Raw genomic sequence first — 19,648 nt, forward strand, 5'->3', positions numbered from 1 at the left:
TTGTCAGGCCCACTTGTCTCTCCTGGCTCCTACAGCCCCTGACCCATGCTTAACAGTTATTGGGGAGCCCTGGCTTCGCACAGTGTGTCCCCTCTGCTCTCCTTCAGGGAGCTCCTGGCTCTGTAACTCCCAGCCAGGCCCCACCAAACAGGCCAGAAATGTGTTCCAGCTGCAGCCTGTTCACATCTGGGAATGTGTTCATGGAGGTAATGCATCTGAAGCATCTGCGCCCTCCCGCTTGCACGTCCTGTGAGGGGCCAAGGCAGTCAGGGCTGGGCTGCACAGTGTTCATGGGTAACCCCTTTGTGCAAGAGTGTGAGCCCCACCAAAGGGTAGCAAAACATGCCCCCAGGCCCAGGTCTTGGAAGTGATAAATGAGTCACTCAAGAGGCTGCTGGGAGTAAGCCCAAGCCCCTCCCCATTGGCAAGGTACTTCCTCACCCCTGCTCTCCCTTGTGCCCCATCTGGATATGGGGTCCTGGAGCCTGGATCTGAATCCAGGTTTGCCTTATTTGAACTCAAATCCTGAGCCTCTGCACCTCCCAAGCTGCCCAGATTCACAACTGGGGCAGGTGTTACCTCCCATGAGACTTTATTCTGTCTACCCATCCACCCTCGATAGGTCAAAAAATAGTTCTGCTCAAGCCATAAGAGATGACACAGAAATGTGGAACCTGATAAGCTTTGTTTCTTCGCAGGTCATTGGATCTGAGAAACTTCCCAGGGGACTACGTTCCAAGGAGGTCCCAACTCTGAAGCACCCTCACCCATCTCCTGCCATGTTTCCCACAGGGCCTGGGGAAAAGATGGTGGGGACCAAGGCCTGGGTGTTCTTCTTCCTGGTCCTGGAAGTCACCTCTGTGTCAGGTATGGGCTAAGTATCTGCTCTCTCCCAAGCTTCTACTTGTCATAGTGAAGTCATATCTGATCTGGGACCCAACTATGGGCCGCAGCAATGGCCTTAAGACCTCAGGCTGGTCTATAGACTTATTAATAATTTATACCCTGCTTGTTTTCCCAGAGAATTTGAGATAGTTCCCAATATTAAAACCCACAGAACAGAATCTTTTAAATGAAGAGGGGGATTAGCTGTCATTCAAAGGGAGGAAAAAGGTAAGAGGGTTATCACTGCTGGGTGCTAAATTTAGCTCTGAGATTCCTGGCAGTCACAGCAAAAGGGAATCACAAGGGATCACGGGGTTCTCAGAAGCAGGTTGGGGTGTGGTCTGGTTTTAGTTTCATAAAAATTCTTTTCTCTTAAAGCTCAATTTCATTTAGACCATGCAGCCGAATTTCACAGATTCCAGACCCCCTTCTGGTCCCCTTGTCCCCTCTGACCCCATCCTCTGGTGACCCTGAGTTCCTGAAGGAACAGGTAGAGGGCATATGCCTGGTGCACCCGAGCATCAGCGCTCCCAGCCCTGCCCTCTATGCTCTCTCGCATCACCCCTGCCTCTCCTGATTTCTAACGACCTACTCAAGTAGGGCAAAAAATGCTCAAAGCCCTCTTGTAAAGCTGCATGCCCTGCAGCCTTTGTGAGCCCTTGAACAGGAACAAAGCCTGTCTCACCATTTTACCAAACCCCGTGTGCGCCCGCCTCCCACCTTGCTCTTTCCACCCTGACAGCTGCCGTTTGTGAAGATGATTAACATTCAGCCATCTGAGGGGAAATCAGATTAGTTTGATTAAAAGAGCTCCTATCACCCCAATTAAGCAGCAGAGAGAATTCTGATTTGGCTCCTCCCATGAGAATTAATTGCCTTTCAAAGCTTGTCTGCTCTCTGCTCTCCTTCTCCTTCCCCACTCAGGAGGCCCCAATCCAGCCTCAGATGGGGTGGGGCTGAAAGTTGCTTGTGGCCTGAGGACCCTGTACCTGTCTTTAGGAGTTCTGACACTTACTCAGCAAACACCGTGCTAGGCATTGCTCTCAGTGGGTTTTATGAATGAGCTTATTTAATCTCCAGAAGCCTTAGAGGCAAGAACTATTCTTATCCTCATTTTATGATGAGGGAACAGGGGTCAAATGAGTCAAGTATCTGGCTCAAGGTCAAACAGGACGTGGCAGAGCCTCTGGAACTCACACTCTCAATCTCCGCATACTTCAGAGATGTTTACTTGAGCTACCTCATGAAATTCTCACACCAAGTGGACCACCATCCTCTGAGGTGGGAATTAATATCTCCATTTTACAGATGAGGAAAATAAGGCTCCATTCTGCCAAGAAGGACAGGCTCAGATCCTAACATAGGAGCCCCAGCCCAGTGGTTGCTCAGCAGCATCTGATGATCCATTTTTAGAACAAGAGCAATAAGACAACTACATCTGGGTGCCTGGGTGGCTCAGTCGTTAAGCGTCGGCCTTCGGCTCAGGCCATGGTCCCGGGGTCCTGGGATCGAGCCCCGCATCGGGCTCTCCCTGCTCAGCGGGAAGCCTGCTTCTCCCTCTCCCACTCCCCCTGCTTGTGTTCCCTCTCTCGCTATGTCTCTCTCTGTCAAATAAATAAATAAAATCTAAAAAAAAAAAAAAAAAAAAGACAACTACATCTGCTGAGCATGCACTCACTCCATGCCAGGTCTCTTTACATTCACTATCACCCTGAATAGGCACTGGAACCCTACGATGTAGCAATTGTTAATGCAGCCCTGTGATCTGGGAAACACAATTAGAAGAATAAAGCTTCTGTGAGGTTGCACAGCCAGGTAGTGGCAGAGTGGAGATTTGAACCCATGTCCAGTGCTCATGCTCCATCCACCACATCACCTGCTTCCCTGCATCTTGAAAGGCTGGGGTAGCAGGATGCTGCTGGGCCCTTGTAACTAACAGTCCTGGCCTCTCACTTCTCCTCCTTGCCCTCAGGGAGGCAGACCATGCTCACCCAGTCGGTAAGAAGAGTCCAGCCTGGGAGGAGGACCTCCAGCATCTTTGCCAAGCCTGTTGACTCTCTGGAAAGTGAGTTGTGGCTGGAGCAGGGAGGATCAAGAGAGGGGGTCTTTACTGAGCTTGCTGGGAGAATCTCTGAAGCCAGGGCACCGTGTCCTGGTTTCCATGGAAACCCACTTTTACAAGGCATTTAACCTACATCTCTGTCCAGGCAGATGGACCTAGGAAATAGGACAGCTTAGAATGTGAAGCTGCCTGGCATATTCAGGAATGCTGTAGAGCTTGCTGGGCCCAGAGCACACGCTGGTGGGAGACAGTGGGGGGCGGGGGGATGAGGATGGAGAGATAGCCGGGGCCAGCTCACCAGCTCACCCTCAATGCCTGGCTAAGGGATTTAAAGCTGGTGACTGGTGGGGTCCAAGCCACCCGGAGAAAGCTCACCCTGACTGCAGTGTCGGGGAGGGGTGGGGGTGGGAAGAGGGGAACTTGGAAGTAGAGAGACCAGGCAGGGAGTTACTGACATGGCAGAGCCGGGCTGCTGAGAGCTTTAATGGAGTGGCGGGAGCGGAAGGTTAAAAGGCTGGAGGGATGCTGGAGAGATAGATGCGACAGCATCCGAGACCAATGGGGGTGGGTGAGAGGTATCAGGAGTGAGTCCCAGGAGTTAAGCAGAAAAGAAGAATGGAGCTCCCCCTGAGGCTCTGGGGCCTGGCTCCTCCCTGACCTGCCTCTACCTCTCAGGTCCTGGTGAGTGGACAACATGGTTCAACATCGACCACCCAGGGGGGCAGGGTGACTATGAGCGGCTGGATGCCATTCAATTCTACTATGGGGGCCGTGTGTGTGCTCGCCCCCTGAGGCTAGAGGCTCGGACCACTGACTGGATGCCTGCAGGCAGCACTGGCCAGGTGGTCCATGGCAGTCTCCATGAGGGCTTCTGGTGCCTCAACAGGGAGCAGCGGCCCGGCCAGAACTGCTCCAATTACACCGTGCGCTTCCTCTGCCCACCAGGTGAGCCCGGACAGTCCCTGAGCCCCCACCTCCCACCAGCCTTGGCACAGGGAGAGGCCAGGATTGGCATCTGGCCACAGGAACTCTGGATATCACACCCATGCACAGGCTTTGACTCCCTCAGAGAAACACATTAATGTCATGAGAGCCATGATCTTCCCAAGAATGTTCTGTGCCAACGGGTACTTTCCGTTCAACCCACTCATTGAGTGTGAGTGGCAAGGAGGTGAAGACCACAGGCTCCGGAGTTGGGCTGCTTGCATTTGAATCTTGGGTCTACCATCTGAACTGTGTTCCTTAGGCAAATTTTTTTTAATGTAATTTTATTATTATATTTTAAAGATTTTATTTATTTATTTGAGAGAGAGAGCGAGAGAATGAGTGATGGGGAGGGGCAGAGGGAGAGGGAGAAGCAGGCTCCCTGCTGAGCAGGAAGCCTGATGCAGATCCCAGGACCCAGATCAGGAGCGGAAGGCAGACGCTCAACTGACTGAGCCACCCAGGCGCCCCTTAGGCAAATTTTCTGAAGCTCTCTGAGCCTCAGGTTTCTCACCAATAGAACAGGTAAAATTAGTAAATATTAATACACCTTGATGTGGGTTTTTATGAGAATTAAATGAGACAATGGATATAGCGGGTTTAACCCAGGTGAACGTTCACTCAGTGTTAGTTTCTATTATCGCCCTTATGTGCCAGACACTGGGCTCGTTATAGTCATCACTCAGTCTTTATAACTGACCTGTGAGGAATCTCCATTTTGACAAGTTACTCCAGACCTGGAGAGGTTAGGTAATTTCTCACAATTCTGCAGCTGATAAGTGGGGAGCTGGGATTTGAACTCACGTCGGTGTTTACAGAGTCCAAGAGTTCATGCGCGACATCCTCCCTCTCCACATAGGATAATACAGAGCCAGCTGCAAGACTGCCCACTTCTCAGACGGTCACCCTCCCTTCCTGGGTGGGTGCGCACGGCCTGACCCCGCAGGCCTGGGTGGCAGTGGTGGTCATCCAGAGTGGGAGCTCAGGCTGGGCAAGGTCGAAGGTCCCCATTGCTGCACACAGGCCTCAGAGCAGAGGTGAGGGGCTGGGGAAGCGTGAGGTCTGAGTCACTGAGGTCCCAGACCCTGACCCAGAGGGAGCCCTTCCACAGGAACATATGACTGTTTCCACACTGATGGGGAGGGAAGATGGTGCTATCCCTGCACATCCTAGGACAGCATATCCAGGTCCCAGTGCTTGGCCAACAAGTCCCTCTCAGAGACACCCCTGGCCCATATGGTACCTCTGTGCAAATTAGAGACACCACTTCCTCAGGACTCTTGACTTTCATCTGTTGGAAAAGTCATTGCAGTAAATATAAATATCAATGATGTCTATGATGTGAAGAAAGACCCTGTCTCTCTGAGAGAAAACAGCCTCAGGGGCAGATTTCCTGACAGAGTCCCCTCGGGAGGCAAGTCAGACCATCTGCTGATCCTCTTTGCAGGGTCCCTGCGCCGAGACACAGAGCGCGTCTGGACCCCATGGTCTCACTGGAGCAAGTGTTCTGCTGCTTGTGGTCACACTGGAGTCCAGACCCGAACACGCACCTGCTTGGCAGAGACTGTTTCACTCTGCAATGAGGCCTCTGAGGAGGGCCGGCTCTGCATGGACCAGCCCTGTACAGGTACTACTCTTGCTCCTGGTGCTGGGAAGGCATGCAACTGAGCTGCAGCAGCCTAGAAGGTTAGGGCAGAGGGTCAGACTGAGAATGATTCATTCATTCCCCAAGAATTAAATGAGCATCTGTTATGTGCTCTGATGGGGGATATAGAGGATAACGTGGGAGCACAGAGCAGGGTCAATTGTAACTTAGGAGAATCAAGGATGGCTTCCTGGAGGAAGTGTCCTGGGCTAAGTCTTGAAGGATGAATAGGAATTAGTCACGCAGGCTGATAAGGAGAGGTAACAAAGACCTAAGGGGGAGGGGAAGCATGTGTGAGTCCATAGGCTGAGATGTGCCTGAAGGAGAGCCAGAATCCACATAAGCCCTCCTGATGTGGCCCCTTCTTCCACAGCCTGTGACCTGACCTGCCCCATGGGCCAGGTGAATGCCGACTGTGATGCCTGCATGTGCCAGGACTTCATGCTACACGGAGCTGTCTCCCTCCCTGGGGGTGCCCCAGCCTCAGGGGCCACTGTCTACCTGCTGACTAAGACGCCTAAGCCACTGACCAAGACAGACAGCAATGGGAGGTTCCGAGTCCCTGGCTTGTGCCCTGATGGCAAAAGCATTCTGAAGATCACAAAGGCCAAGTTTGCCCCCATCATGCTCACGATGCCCAAGACTAGCCTAAAAACAGCCACTGTCAATGCGGAGTTCAGGAGGGCAGGTACTGTTCTCCGGGGAAGAGCTGGACAGGAAGGCTAGACTTTTAAATAAAGGGATCATAGTGCTAAGAGCTGGCTTAGCAGCTTACAGAGTAAATTCCCAAATCCTTACCATGACCCACAAGGCTCTACATCATCTGGCTCCCCCATACTTCTCTGTTCTCCTCTTCCGTTACTCTCCCTTCCACCCCCACTGAGTCACTCTACTCCAGCCAGAATAGCCTCCTAGCTGTTCCTCAAACATGCAGGCACACTCCTGCCTCAGGGCCCTTGCACTTGCTATATACTCTGCTTGGAGTATTCTTCCCACAGATGTCGACATGGATTGATCTCTCAAATGTATGAATTCTTTCCTGGCCACCTTATCTAAAATAGTCAGTTATAATACATTATGAGATTTGGAGTTTATAGACAGGCTGGGGGAATCCAGAAATGGTGCAGAATGGCCAGCACATTCTGCTGGAGGCAGCAGAATGGGAGTATTGCACTATTCAAAACAGCCAGCTCTGTCCCAAGGCAGTGCTTAGGAATCTTGGCTTGCACAAGGTCCCCTTGGTTCTCTACTGCCCCACCCAAATGCTGCTTGAGAGGCTGCAGAAGCTGATCCTAGGCCGAGGGTGTGGAGTGGGTGGACTCCATTCTGGATCACTTCCATTAGAGAGGAGCTAGGAGTGGGAGGAGGCATAAAGTCATACAATTTTAACACACAGCAAAAAACTTGAGGGAGCAAGGCTCTAGACAATCTGCCACAGAGAAAAAAACCAAATCACCATTTCTTGTCTCCTGTCCCAGAGACTCCATATATCGTGAAGAACCCAGAGACAAAAGCACGGAGAGCTGGGCAGAGTGTGTCCCTTTGCTGTAAGGCCACGGGGAAGCCCAGTCCGGACAAGTATTTCTGGTGAGTGTTCTGCCAGTTTCCTTGCCAAGTCTTCTTGGAGACCAGACCTTTCTTACACTGGGTCTGGACTTACTATTATTATTTTTTAAAGATTTTATTTATTTATTTGACAGAGAGATAGAGAGAGAGCACAAGTAGGCAGAGAGGCTGGCAGAGGGAGAGGGAGAAGCAGGCTCCCCGCCGAGCAAGGAGCCTGATGCGGGGCTCGATCCCAGGACCCTGGGATCATGACCTGAGCCGAAGGCAGCCACTTAACCAGCTGAGCCACCCAGGCGCCCCTGGGTCTGGACTTATTAATCATAACAATAACCAACAGAATAAAGTTATTTGTAAGGCCTTGGCACAGAGCCCACAGGTTGGCATTTATAAGTGGGAGCCAGTGGGGTTGAGGTCACCCCATCAACCAGCCAGCCCTGTTACTATCCTCTTGCAGCTGGGGTCCCCACAGAGCAGCTCTGGTCTCAGGGTCCTGACTTGGATATCCTTGGGACACAGAACAAGGTTCCCCAGCCCTGCTTCCCCTCACAAAAGCACGCCAGGTCAGAGTCCCCGAGGGCTGAGTCCTCTAGCCTTCACAGATATTTATTTCACAGCCATTGTCTTGTCTGATGCTCCAGCAATTCTGTGAAGTCAGCTAGGGAATCACAGACCAGGAGGCTAAATCTCAGAGAGGTGAGATGATTTGTCCAAGGATCCACAGCCAGGTAGTAGTGAGGCTGGGACTCAGAATGAAGTCCCTTGACTCCCAGGCCAGTCAGTGCTCTTGGATGAGCTAAGTCACAGGTGGTGTTAGCATCCGCAGGGCCCCAGGCATCATCTGCCTCCCCGACAGCTGGCTCCTGGCCCTCTCCCCAGGGGTACCTGCTCTCCCACCATCCCCTCAGGCTCTGCTCCATTCCTTGCAGGTACCACAATGACACGCTGCTGGACCCCTCCCTCTACAAGCATGAGAGTAAGCTGGTGCTGAGGAACCTGCAACAGGACCAGGCTGGCGAGTACTTCTGCAAGGCGCAGAGTGATGCTGGGGCTGTGAAGTCGCAGGTGGCCCAGCTGACTGTCATAGGTAAGCCTGTCAGCGTCCCTGAGTCTGCCACAGGGCCGGGGGAGCACCCAAGTGGCCATATTTAGGCAGTAAAAGCTCGGGCTTTTCTGTGCTGTGCACAGTGCTATGCCCTCTGGGATACAAAGATCTCACAGTCCTGAAGCCTCCCCTCACGGAGCTGCCAGTCCAAGAGGGTGAAGAAACAGAAATAAGAGACAAATAAGTAAAGATAGAAAAATGCACTAAAACAGGAGATAAGATGAGACACAGAAGGGTGCCTGGGTGGCTCAGTCGTTAGGCGTTTGCCTTCAGTTCAGGTCATGATCCCAGGGTCCTGGGATCGAGCCCCACATCGGGCTCCCTGCTTCTCCCTCTCCCACTCCCCTTGCTTGTGTTCCCTCTCTCACCATGTCTCTATCTGTCAAATAAATAAATAAAACCTTAAAAAAAAAAAAAGATGAGACACAAAGACCTTTCAGTGTGAGTGACCTTGGATGACTGCTTGAGGGATCAGCTTTTCAGCTGGAGTTTAAATAGTGGGTCACAGCCTTGGCTACTCATTGGGATCACCTGCTGAATTTTTAAAAATACTGATGACTGGGTCTTACCTCCAGAGAGTCTGATGTCATGGGTTTGGGATATGGTCTAGGCATGCACAGATTAAAATCTCCCCCAGGTGATTCTAATTTGCAGCCAATGTTGTGAACCCCCGGCCTTGAATAATGGCCAAGGACTGTGTGTATGGAGGTCTAGAGGGCTGGCCTCTCTAGATCAAGGGGCCAGCGTGAGCTAAGGTTTACAGAAGAGGGTGACCTGATTAGAGCTGGCTTTAAGAAGTGATCTGGAGGGGGAGAGACTCGAGGCCAAGACCAATCAGGAACCTGTACTTGCAAAGTGGGGGGTGGGAGGGCGGGGAGGAGGAGATCTTAATAGTTGGCCTAGAGGCGCCCGGGTGGCTTAATGGGTTGGGCGTCTGCCTTCCACTCAGGTAATGATCCTGGAGTCCTGGGATCGAGCCCTGCCTCTGGTTCCCTGCTCAGTGGGGAGTCTGCTTCTCCTTCTCCCTCTGCCCCTCCCTCCTGTTCATGTTCTCTCTCGCTCTCTCTCTCAAATAAAATAATAATAGTAATAATTGGCCTAAATAAAACTAAACAAAAGGCAGGAGAGAAAAAATTGATTGGAAGGATTCTGAAATATTTCATGGACTCCGAGAACACTGAGCACCAGACCTCAGGGCAGACAGGACACAGGGCATTGGGACCACTGGAGAGGAGATGTGGAGCCCCCTCCACAGTGGTTCCCAATCCATAAAACCAATGCTCCCACCTGTGACAGTTACTGTAACACTGACTTACCATTCTGAAGTCAAACTGATAGATAATAACTACATATAATTTCTAAATACATGTGCGCATGGCCCGAACTATAACATAAAGAAAAAAGAAAATAACTCTAATTCAAAACAGTGTATATAATTCAATGTGTAGATGTTTTTGGCATAACAACATGAGAAGGCTAACCCAGAGGTCAGACACTTGCACTTAAATCCAGTCACCACGAATGCAACAGCTACAAATCCTGATGGATACAGGAGTATAATATTGGAGGTTCACCTTCCTTGGGTAATGCTCCTGCAGGTATGCGGTTTTCCTGAGACAAGGAACAATTCTTGGTATAGTTCCAAGCTAAACCAAGCACAATCTTAACTTGATTTATATGGCAGTTGTGTTCTTTAAAAATTCAATGTATGGGGCGCCTGGGTGGCTCAGTTGGTTAAGCGGCTGCCTTCGGCTCAGGTCATGATCCTGGAGTCCCGGGATCAAGTCCCGCATCGGGCTCCTTGCTCGGCAGGGAGTCTGCTTCTCCCTCTGACCCTCCCCCCTCTCATGCTCTCTCTCTCTAATAAATAAATAAAATCTTAAATAAAATAAAATAAAATAAAAATAGAAAATAAAAATTCAATGGATGGTTAAAGCCACATAAAAAATAGTAGGCTCTGATCATTTGAAACAGGTTTTCCACCTACATGACTATCTGCTGGGATACATGAACTTCATGCAGACAAATTCTTCATGCAGAGCAGTGCCAGGCCCTCGCAGGACACAGGGCAGCAAGGCCTAGCCCCCACCCCACCCACTACATGCCCGTAGCCTCTCAATTTTAGTGGTAACTCAAAACACTCTCACACATTTTCAAGACCCCTCTACTGAGAGCCGTGACTCTAATGGTCTCAGTAACCAACTCCATTTCCGTATATATAAAATGGGATTAATAATGGCTATTCCAGGGACACCTGGGTGGCTCAGTCGTTAAGTGTCTGCCTTCAGCTCGGGTCATGATCCCAGGATCCTGGGATCAAGTCCCAGTCGGGCTCCTTGCTCAGCGGGGAGCCTGCTTCTCCCTCTGCCTGCTGCTCCCCCTGCTTTGTGCTCTCTCTCTGACAAATAAATAAATACAATCTTTTTTAAAAATGATAAAAAAAAATAATGGTTATTCCATCTCCCTCAGAAGAGTTCTGTGAGAATCAGGATCAGGGATATGCAAGTACTTTGAAAACCGGGCGCCTGGCTGGCTCAGTTGTTAAGCGTCTGCCTTCGGCTCAGGTCATGATCCCAGGGTCCTGGGATCGAGTCCCGCATCGGGCTCCCTGCTCAGCGGGAAGCCTGCTTCTCCCTCTCCCACTCCTCCTGCTTGTGTTCCCTCCCTTGCTGTCTCTCTCTCTGTGTCAAATAAATAAATAAATAAAATCTTAAAAAAAAAAAAAGTACTTTGAAAACCATAAAGCCCTCCAGAGAGGTGAGGTAAGGGTACCCTTTTGTGTAGGACACGGACTTACTTTTAATATTCACATTGTTTCCCTCCACAGCTGCTGATGAGACTCCTTGCAATCCAACCCCTGAGAGCTACCTTATCCGGCTGCCCCATGATTGCTTCCAGAATGCCACCAACTCCTTCTACTATGACGTGGGCCATTGCCCCGTCAAGACCTGTGCAGGGCAGCAGGATAAGGCTATCAGGTGCCGGGATGCTGTGGAGCACTGCTGTGGCATCTCCAAAACTGAGGAAAGGGAGATCCAATGCAGCGGGTACACCCTGCCCACCAAGGTGGCCATAGAGTGCAGCTGTCTGCGGTGTACGGAGACCCGGAGTATTGTGCGTGGCCGCGTCAGTGCTGCTGACAATGGGGAACCCATGCGCTTTGGCCACGTGTACATGGGGAGCAACCGTGTGAGCATGACTGGCTACAAAGGCACTTTCACCCTCCATGTTCCCCAGGACACGGAGAGGTTGGTGCTCACATTTGTGGACAGGATGCAGAAATTCGTCAACACCACTAAAGTGCTGCCCTTCAACAAGAAGGGGAGTGCGGTGTTCCACGAGATCAAGATGCTTCGGAAGAAAGAGCCCATCACCTTGGAGGCCATGGACACCAACATTATCCCCCTAGGGGAGGTGGCTGGAGAAGACCCTATGGCTGAGCTGGAGATCCCATCCAAGAGTTTCTATAGGCAGAATGGAGAGCCCTACACAGGAAAAGTAAAGGCCAGTGTGACCTTCCTGGATCCTCGGAATATTTCCACAGCCACGGCTGCCCAGAGTGACCTGAACTTCATCAATGATGAAGGAGACACGTTCCCCCTTCGGACATATGGTATGTTCTCTGTGGACTTCACAGACGAGGCCACCTCAGAGTCACTTAATGTTGGCAACGTGAAGGTCCACCTTGACTCGACCCAGGTCAAGATGCCAGAACACGTGCCCACAATGCAACTCTGGTCGCTCAACCCAGACACAGGGTTGTGGGAGGAGGAAGGTGACTTCAAATTTGAAAGACAAAGGCGGGGCAAAAGGGAAGAGAGAACCTTCCTGGTTGGCAACATGGAGATCCGTGAAAGGAGGCTCTTTAATCTGGATGTCCCAGAAAGCAGGAGGTGCTTTATCAAGGTTAGGGCCTACCGGAGTGAGAGGTTCTTGCCCAGTGAGCAGATCCAGGGGGTTGTGGTCTCTGCGATCAACCTGGAGCCCAGGACGGGCTTCTCGTCCAACCCCAGGGCCTGGGGCCGCTTTGACAGTGTCATCACAGGGCCCAATGGGGCCTGTCTGCCTGCCTTCTGTGATGACCAGTCCCCTGATGCCTATTCCGCCTATGTCTTGGCAAGCCTGGCTGGGGAAGAACTGGAAGCGGTACAGTCTTCTCCTAAATTCAACCCAAATGCAATTGGTGTCCCTCAGCCCTATCTTAATAAGCTCAAATACCGTCGGACAGATCATGAGGACCCACAGGTGAAGAAGACAGCTTTCCAGATCAGCATGGCCAAGCCAAGGCCCAGTTCAGCTGAGGAGAGCAATGGGCCCATCTATGCCCTTGAGAACCTCCGGGCATGTGAGGAGGCACCACCCAGTGCTGCCCACTTCCGGTTCTACCAGATTGAGGGGGATCGGTATGACTACAACACTGTCCCCTTCAACGAGGATGACCCTATGAGCTGGACTGAAGACTACCTGGCATGGTGGCCCAAGCCAATGGAGTTTAGGGCCTGCTACATCAAGGTGAAGATCGTGGGGCCAGTGGAGGTGAACGTGCGATCCCGCAACATGGGAGGCACCCACCGGCAGACAGTGGGGAAGTTGTATGGAATCCGGGATGTGAAGAGCACACGGGACAGGGACCAGCCCAATGTCTCATCTGCCTGTTTAGAGTTCAAGTGCAGTGGGATGCTCTATGACCAGGACCGCGTGGACCGCACACTGGTGAAGGTCATCCCTCAGGGCAGCTGCTATCGAGCCAGTGTGAACTCCATGCTTCACGAGTACCTGGTCAACCACCTACCGCTAGCAGTCAACAATGACACCAGTGAGTACACCATGCTGGCACCCCTGGATCCACTGGGCCACAACTATGGCATCTATACTGTCACTGACCAGGACCCTCACACGGCCAAGGAGATTGCACTTGGCCGGTGCTTTGATGGCACATCCGATGGCTCCTCCAGAGTCATGAAGAGCAACGTGGGAGTGGCCCTCACCTTCAACTGCGTAGAGAGGCAAGTGGGCCGCCAGAGTGCCTTCCAGTACCTCCAAAGCCCCCCTGCCCAGCCCCCTGCCACAAACACTGTCAGAGGAAGGGTGTCCTCACGGAGACAGCAACGGGCTAGTAGGCGTGGCCAGCGCCAGCGCTAGGCGGGGGGCCTCTCTGAGGTTTCCTGGGGTTGCTCTGCAGCCTCTAAGCAACTAAGTCTCTTGGTACTTTTCTTCCCCCACCTCATGCAACAGCCATTGTGAGACTGATGCATAAACTGTCACTTGGTTAATTTAAGCACATCTGTTCTGGTGCAGTTTGCTTGTTTGTTTCTTCACGCCTTTTTTTACTGTCTTTATCCCATGATACTGATAGGCCGTAGCCCCCCCAAATGTCAAAATAAAGTCTTTTTGTCCTGTTTACAAGAAACACAAGAAATTGACCATTGGTAAAATCTATGGCCATCGACGAAAATGTACTTCCTTCTCTTTTTGCAGGGTTTTGCTCACCTCTACAATAATGATAACCTGATGTTAAAGACCAAGTAACCAATATAAGGCATATTTCTTGGCCTTGGTCTACAGGATGTCAGAAAGGCCTCTATCACAGTTGACACATATAAATGATGGTGAAATAAAGGAATAAACTACAATATTTTTACTTGAAATGTAAATAACTTATTTATTTCTTTGCTGAGTTTGGAACTCTAGTATACATTCCATGTTAAGCTGTCGGATACAGGGTAATTGTAGCTCCTCTACCAAGTCTGGAAAGAACATTTCACATCCACAACTGCAATAGTTTGCTAATTATATTAGTGCATTTCCCTTTACATTTACTTTTGTTCTTCCTAGAAGCCCAGTGTACCCCAGAGCAGATGTCAATAAATGCTCATTTTGTACTTGTTTTTGAGGCCCCTGTCCTGTCTCTTAACCAATAAAGAGAGTCAGCTGCTCTGAGGGACAGAGGAGATTCTGGAAAGTGGTCACAAGGTGGCAGGAGGCACAGCCCCCACCCCCCAGCCCCGCCACCCAGTTACAGGGTTGAGGAACTAGGCACACACTCTGGTGATCAAGTTTGTTCTCATGGATCATATTTTCCACTTGCAGAGAAGAGCAGAGATTCCTGGAGTTGTGAGTATGTTCTGGGCTCCTGAGCAAAGCTAAAAACATGTCCTATTTTTTATTTATTTATTTTTCTTTCTTTCTTTCTTTCTCTCCAATACTGGGGAGCTTATACAATGTTTTGGCCCAGGGTCAGGTAAGCTGGCCAAGTGCTCCTTCAGTGACCCCCCACTGCTTGCTGCCTTCTCCAGCTGTGCTGGCTGACCTCACTCAGAAATGATGGGCTTTTTTTCTTTTTAATTTTATTCCAAGCTCTTCTAAAGACGCCCAGCTTTTCCAGATACCAGATCTTTGTTGTGTATAATAGTCCCTGTTCCTTGAGTAAAACTACTGGTCCAAATGGACAGGGTTTTGTTTTTGGAAAAAGTATTTGGTTTAAAATAGTAAATCAGAGGCCAGTGCATGGCGCCAGAGTAATCTTGGAGGCATCTAGAGTCAGGGTGGTAGAGTGTAGTGTTGGGTAAGAGGCAGACTGCCCCTCTCCCAACCTCTCCAGAATCTCTCAGAAAAGACGCCAAGGGGACTCAGGGAGGAGAGGGCATTGTTCATAATCAGGATAGAAAGCTTTCCTTCATCTCCTGGCCGGCCCAGTTGCAGCTCCTTTTTGGCCACCTCTGGCCTGGACTGGATTTTAGGCTCTTGGATCAGCATCTGCCCAGCACCCAGGGGTTTGGTTCATAATCAACTGGAAATTTCTCTGGCTGAGCACCCTATCCTCATGACCTCTGAGAAAGTGAGTGAATGCAGGGCTGGGGCCTAGTGGCCTTGGGATTGCTCCTTGACCCACTTCCAACAACACTTTCTGGGGAGCGGCCATCACTGACTATTTGGGGAACCTGATGCCCCTGCCGAGGGGTCAAGTATTCAACTATCTGCAGCACGGATTCCTCACTGCTTCGGGAGCCAGCACGTGGTGCTTCAACCTGACCACCCAGTTCCCTTCAAACTCGCAGAGAGGGGGCTGGAAAAAGTGGGTTCTCTCAGCCCATGCCCTTCCCTTTCTGTTGTCCACTGAGGACCTGAATCAGTGGTGTCCAGCATGCAGCAGTTGGTACCTGATGTTTTTCTTCACTCACCAAATATTTACTGAGTGCCTACTACTCTCTGCCAAGCTATGTGTGCAGCTAGAGCGGCCTTTATGTATATACGGAATATAGTACACACAGTGGCACCAGACTTGGAAGGGATGGTCGTCAGAGAAGGCTTCCTGGAGGAGGTGACATCTAATTTGAACGACAGCAAGGAGCTGGTTTGCTGAAGGTGTGGCTGTCAGGTGCAGGGGCACAAGCAGAAACAGCTTGTGCAAAACCAAGGGTAGAGGCTGGTAGGGGGGTGGAAGATACCTCACTTTCAGATGAGGAAACACTATTGAGTTGAACTTATGTTACCTAATCTCTAAGCATCTTGCTTCCACAGACAGAGGTGCTCCCTGCTAGCAGTGTGATTTTGGTCAAGTGGATTTCTCCGCGACCTCATTTTCCTCATCTATAAATGAAAGAGTTGGTTGTATACTTAAAACTAACACGATGTTATATGCCCATTCTATCTCAAAAATAAATGAATGAGGGGCGCCTGGGTGGCTCAGTCGTTAAGCGTCTGCTTCTGCTCGGGTTGTGATCCCAGGGTCCTGGGATGGAGCTCCACATCGGGCTCCCTGCTTGGCGGGAAGCCTGCTTTTCCCTCTCCCACTCCCCCTGCTTGTGTTCCCTCTCTCTCTGTGTGTGTCTCTCTCTGTCAAATAAATAAATAGGATCTTTAAAAATAAAAATAAATAAAAACAAATGAATGAATGAATGAATGAATGAATGAATGAATATTTTTTTAAATGAAGGAGTTAGTCTCGATTAGAATCTAAACCATCTCTAATGTCTTTTGCATGATTTTCAGTGAGGCTAAGAGACACACCAGGATGCCTTTGCTTGACCAAACCGCTGATGATTCATTGGGTGTTCTCTTCCTCTGTGGAGCCTCTACACACTGGGTGGACAGAACATTCATTTTATTTTATTTTTTTAAGATTTTATTTATTTATTTGACAGAGAGAGAGAGCACAAGTAGGCAGAGAGGCAGGCAGAGAGAGAGGGAGAAGCAGGCTCTCCGCTGAGCAGGGAGCCTGATGTGGGGCTCGATCTCAGGACTCTGGGATCATGACCTGAGCCAAAGGCAGCCACTTAACTGACTGAGCCAGCCAGGGACCCCCAGAACATTCATTTTAGAAAAGCCCTGGGGTTTCAGTCTCAGCGTGCTGTACACGGGCTGATCAGCCAGTTAGTGAGAGTGAACAGTACAACAGAGAGTACTGAACAGAGAGTGAACGGAGCTCCACCTCTGGTCCAATCAGGGGCGGCCATAGTGGGGGGGGGGTGGCATAAAGGGCAGTCCTACTGGCCGGTCGTGGTTGCGGGGAGGTGGGGGAAATTCTCAGAGAAAGGGGATCCTGATGAGTTGTAAAGAATACTTCAAGGGGATAGTGAGCAGATGGATCACTGTAGGTTTACTGGAAGTTGAGGGTTTTTTATTTCCAAACATCAGGGGATTTTAAATACATTGAATAAGATCTGTGTGGTACCTGTTCTTTGAAATCTGTTGAGTCTTTCTTCCTGACCACTGTAGTTTCTATGTGCAGCTGGTTGTGGGGTGGGGGGAGTGTATTCTCTAATCACTGGGTGCGTTAACTCAAACTTGTTAATGGTTCAATTCAGTGAATAAGGAGTGTGTTGAAATCTTCCACTTGGTAGTGCACTTAATTTCTCCCCGTGATTCAATTTTGGCTTTACATATTTTGAAGCTATTTAAGATTCTACTTAATTGATTTGAGAGAGAGGGTGTGAGAGAGAGTGAATGGGGGGGGGAGGGGCAGAGGCAGAGGGAGAAGCACACTCCCCGCTACTAAGCAGGGTGCTCCACTGAGGGGCTCCATCCGAGGACCCTGAGATCAGGACCCCAGCAGAAGGCAGCCCCTTAACCGACTGAGCCACGCAGGTGCCCCTATTTTGAAGCTATTTTAATGGATGCATATTAAGTATTGAATTTTCGTGTCTTCTTGCAAGTTGAATCTTTTATCATTATGTAATTATGTTCTTTGTTCCTATAATGCTTTTTTTGTCCTAAAGCCTGTTTTGTCTAATAATATAACTCCCAACTTTCCTTGGGTTGTATTTGCTTATATCTTTTTACTTTTTTGACTTTCTGTATCCTTTTAAAGGTGTGTTTCTTGTAAGCAGCATTATAGCTGGAATTTATTTTATTTTAGTAAATCTAACAATTCGTCTTTTAACTTGTGAGCTTGGTAAATACATATGGTGATTAGAGTTATGTTTGGATTTGTTTTTGCCATCTTACTTGCTGGATTCTTTCTAAATCACTTTTTCTCTTATTGTCAGGTTTTGGATTGAGTAATAGTTTTCTTACTCCACTTTTTCCCCTTATATTGATTTGGAAGTTTTACACTTTTGCTATTCTTCTAGTGTTTTCTCTTGAATTTTTATTATACATACTGATTTTAACAAAATCAAAGTTAATTGCATCTTCACCCCTTATACTATTTTAGTTGTTTTGCCCCCAAAATAAACAATTACTCTATACAATGTTTATTTAGATTTATTTACATGTTTGTCACCTCAGACCTTGCTTTTAAGGTCATTTTTCTTCTTCTTGAAGAATATCTTTTTTTTTTTTTTGTAGGCTCCACACCCAGTGCCTGGCCTGACACAGGGCTTGAACTCACAACCCTGAGATCAAGACCTGAGCTGAGATCAAGAGTCAATCAGATGCTTAACCAGCTGAGCCATCCAGGCACCCCTGAAGAATACCTTTTAGAAATAATTTTAGTGAAGGTCTATTGTTGGTAGAATGATCAGATTTTTAAAATTGAAATATAATTCTACATAACATAAAATTCACAATTCAGTGGCTTTTAGTGTATTCACAAAGTTGTAAAAACCACCATTACTTTCTAATTCTAGACATTTCATTCCAGGAAGAAACCCCATACATATTAGCAGTCACTCCCTATCCCTCCTCCACCAAGCACCTGGCAACCACTTTGTCTTTGTGGATTAGCCTATTCCGGACATTTCTTATAAATGCATCCATACAGTATGTGGTCTTTTGTGGCTGGCTTCTTTCACTTAGCATAATGTTTTCAAGGTTCACCCAGGTCCTGGCATGTATTGATATTTTGTCACTTATTATGGCTGAATAGTATTCCATTGTTTGAACATACCACATTTATCTATCACGTGATGAACATTTGAGTGTGTCCACTTTTTGCCTATTTTAAATAACACTGGTATGAACACTAATGTACAAATTTTTGTGTGAAAATATCTTTTAGGTTCTCTTAGGTATATACCCAGGAGTAGAATTGTTAGGTCATGTAGTAACTCTATGTTTAACTTTTGAGGAACTGTCAAATTGTTTTCCACGGCAGCTGCCTCATTTTATATTCTGATCAGCATGAGGGTTCTAATTCCTCCACATGCCTGCCAGTATTTGGTGTTTTCTGCTCTTTCAAATGATAGCCATCTAGCAAGTATGAAATATCTCATTGTGGTTTTGATTTGTATTTCCCTAATGGCTAGTGATGTTGAGCATCTTTTCATATACTTACTGGTCATTTCTATATCTCCTTTGAAGAAATGTCTGTTCAAATCCTTTGCCCATTTTCTTAATCTGCTCAGGCTGCTATAACAAAAATACCAAAGACTTGGGTGGCTTATAAGTAACAGAGATGTATTTCTTATAGTTCTGGAGGCTGGAAGTCGAAAATAAAGGTGCCAACAGATCCGATATCTGGTGAAAGTCCACTTCCTGGTTCATAGATGCATGGTGGAAGGGGCAAGTTTATATAAGGGCACTAATCCGATTAATGAGGCCCCACCCTCATGACCTAATCACTTCCCCAAAACCCCCCATCTCCTAATATCATCACACTGGAGATTAGGTTTCAAGATACGAATTTTGGGGGGACACATTCAGTCTGTAGCACCCATTTTTTAAAATTGGGTTGTCTTTTTATTATTGAGTATTAAATACTAGACCCTTATCAATACTTGATTTGCAAATATTTTTTCTCATTTTGTAGGTTGTCCTTTCACATTCTTAATAGGGTCCTTTGAAGCACAAAAGTTGTTAATTTTGGTGCTCGCTTCGGCAGCACATATACTAAAAAAGTTGTTAATTTTGATAAAGTCTTATTTACTTATTTATTTTTGGTTGCTTACACTTCTGGTGTCATATCTAAGAAACTGTTGCCTAATCCAAGGTCATGAACTTACATCTATATTTTCTTCTGAAA

At 48.6% G+C, this 19,648-nt stretch overlaps 1 protein-coding gene across 3 annotated transcripts; it reads left to right on the forward strand.

The window, feature by feature from the left end:
• The first annotated feature begins 698 nt into the window (after window positions 1-698).
• On the forward strand, window positions 699-13,892 carry CILP (cartilage intermediate layer protein). Of its 3 annotated transcripts, XM_054513464.2 has the most exons (8): window positions 699-867; window positions 2,858-2,950; window positions 3,623-3,892; window positions 5,379-5,558; window positions 5,950-6,264; window positions 7,055-7,163; window positions 8,069-8,226; window positions 11,072-13,892. In XM_054513464.2, the coding sequence occupies exons 1-8, from the start codon at window positions 780-782 to the stop codon at window positions 13,384-13,386; spliced, it is 3,528 nt and encodes a 1,175-aa protein (XP_054369439.2). In that variant the 5' UTR covers window positions 699-779; the 3' UTR covers window positions 13,387-13,892. The 3 variants fall into 3 exon arrangements, with proteins under 3 accessions (XP_054369439.2, XP_054369440.2, XP_054369441.2); XM_054513465.2 differs by lacking the exon at window positions 3,623-3,892; XM_054513466.2 differs by lacking the exons at window positions 2,858-2,950; window positions 3,623-3,892 and having other exon boundaries at window positions 793-867.
• Window positions 13,893-19,648: the final 5,756 nt, after the last annotated feature.

Source organism: Mirounga angustirostris, unplaced genomic scaffold (assembly GCF_029215605.1).
Source record: "Mirounga angustirostris isolate CCGP_5_RB_7025 unplaced genomic scaffold, mMirAng1.0.hap1 SCAF_9, whole genome shotgun sequence".
NCBI classification, from domain to species: domain Eukaryota; kingdom Metazoa; phylum Chordata; class Mammalia; order Carnivora; family Phocidae; genus Mirounga; species Mirounga angustirostris.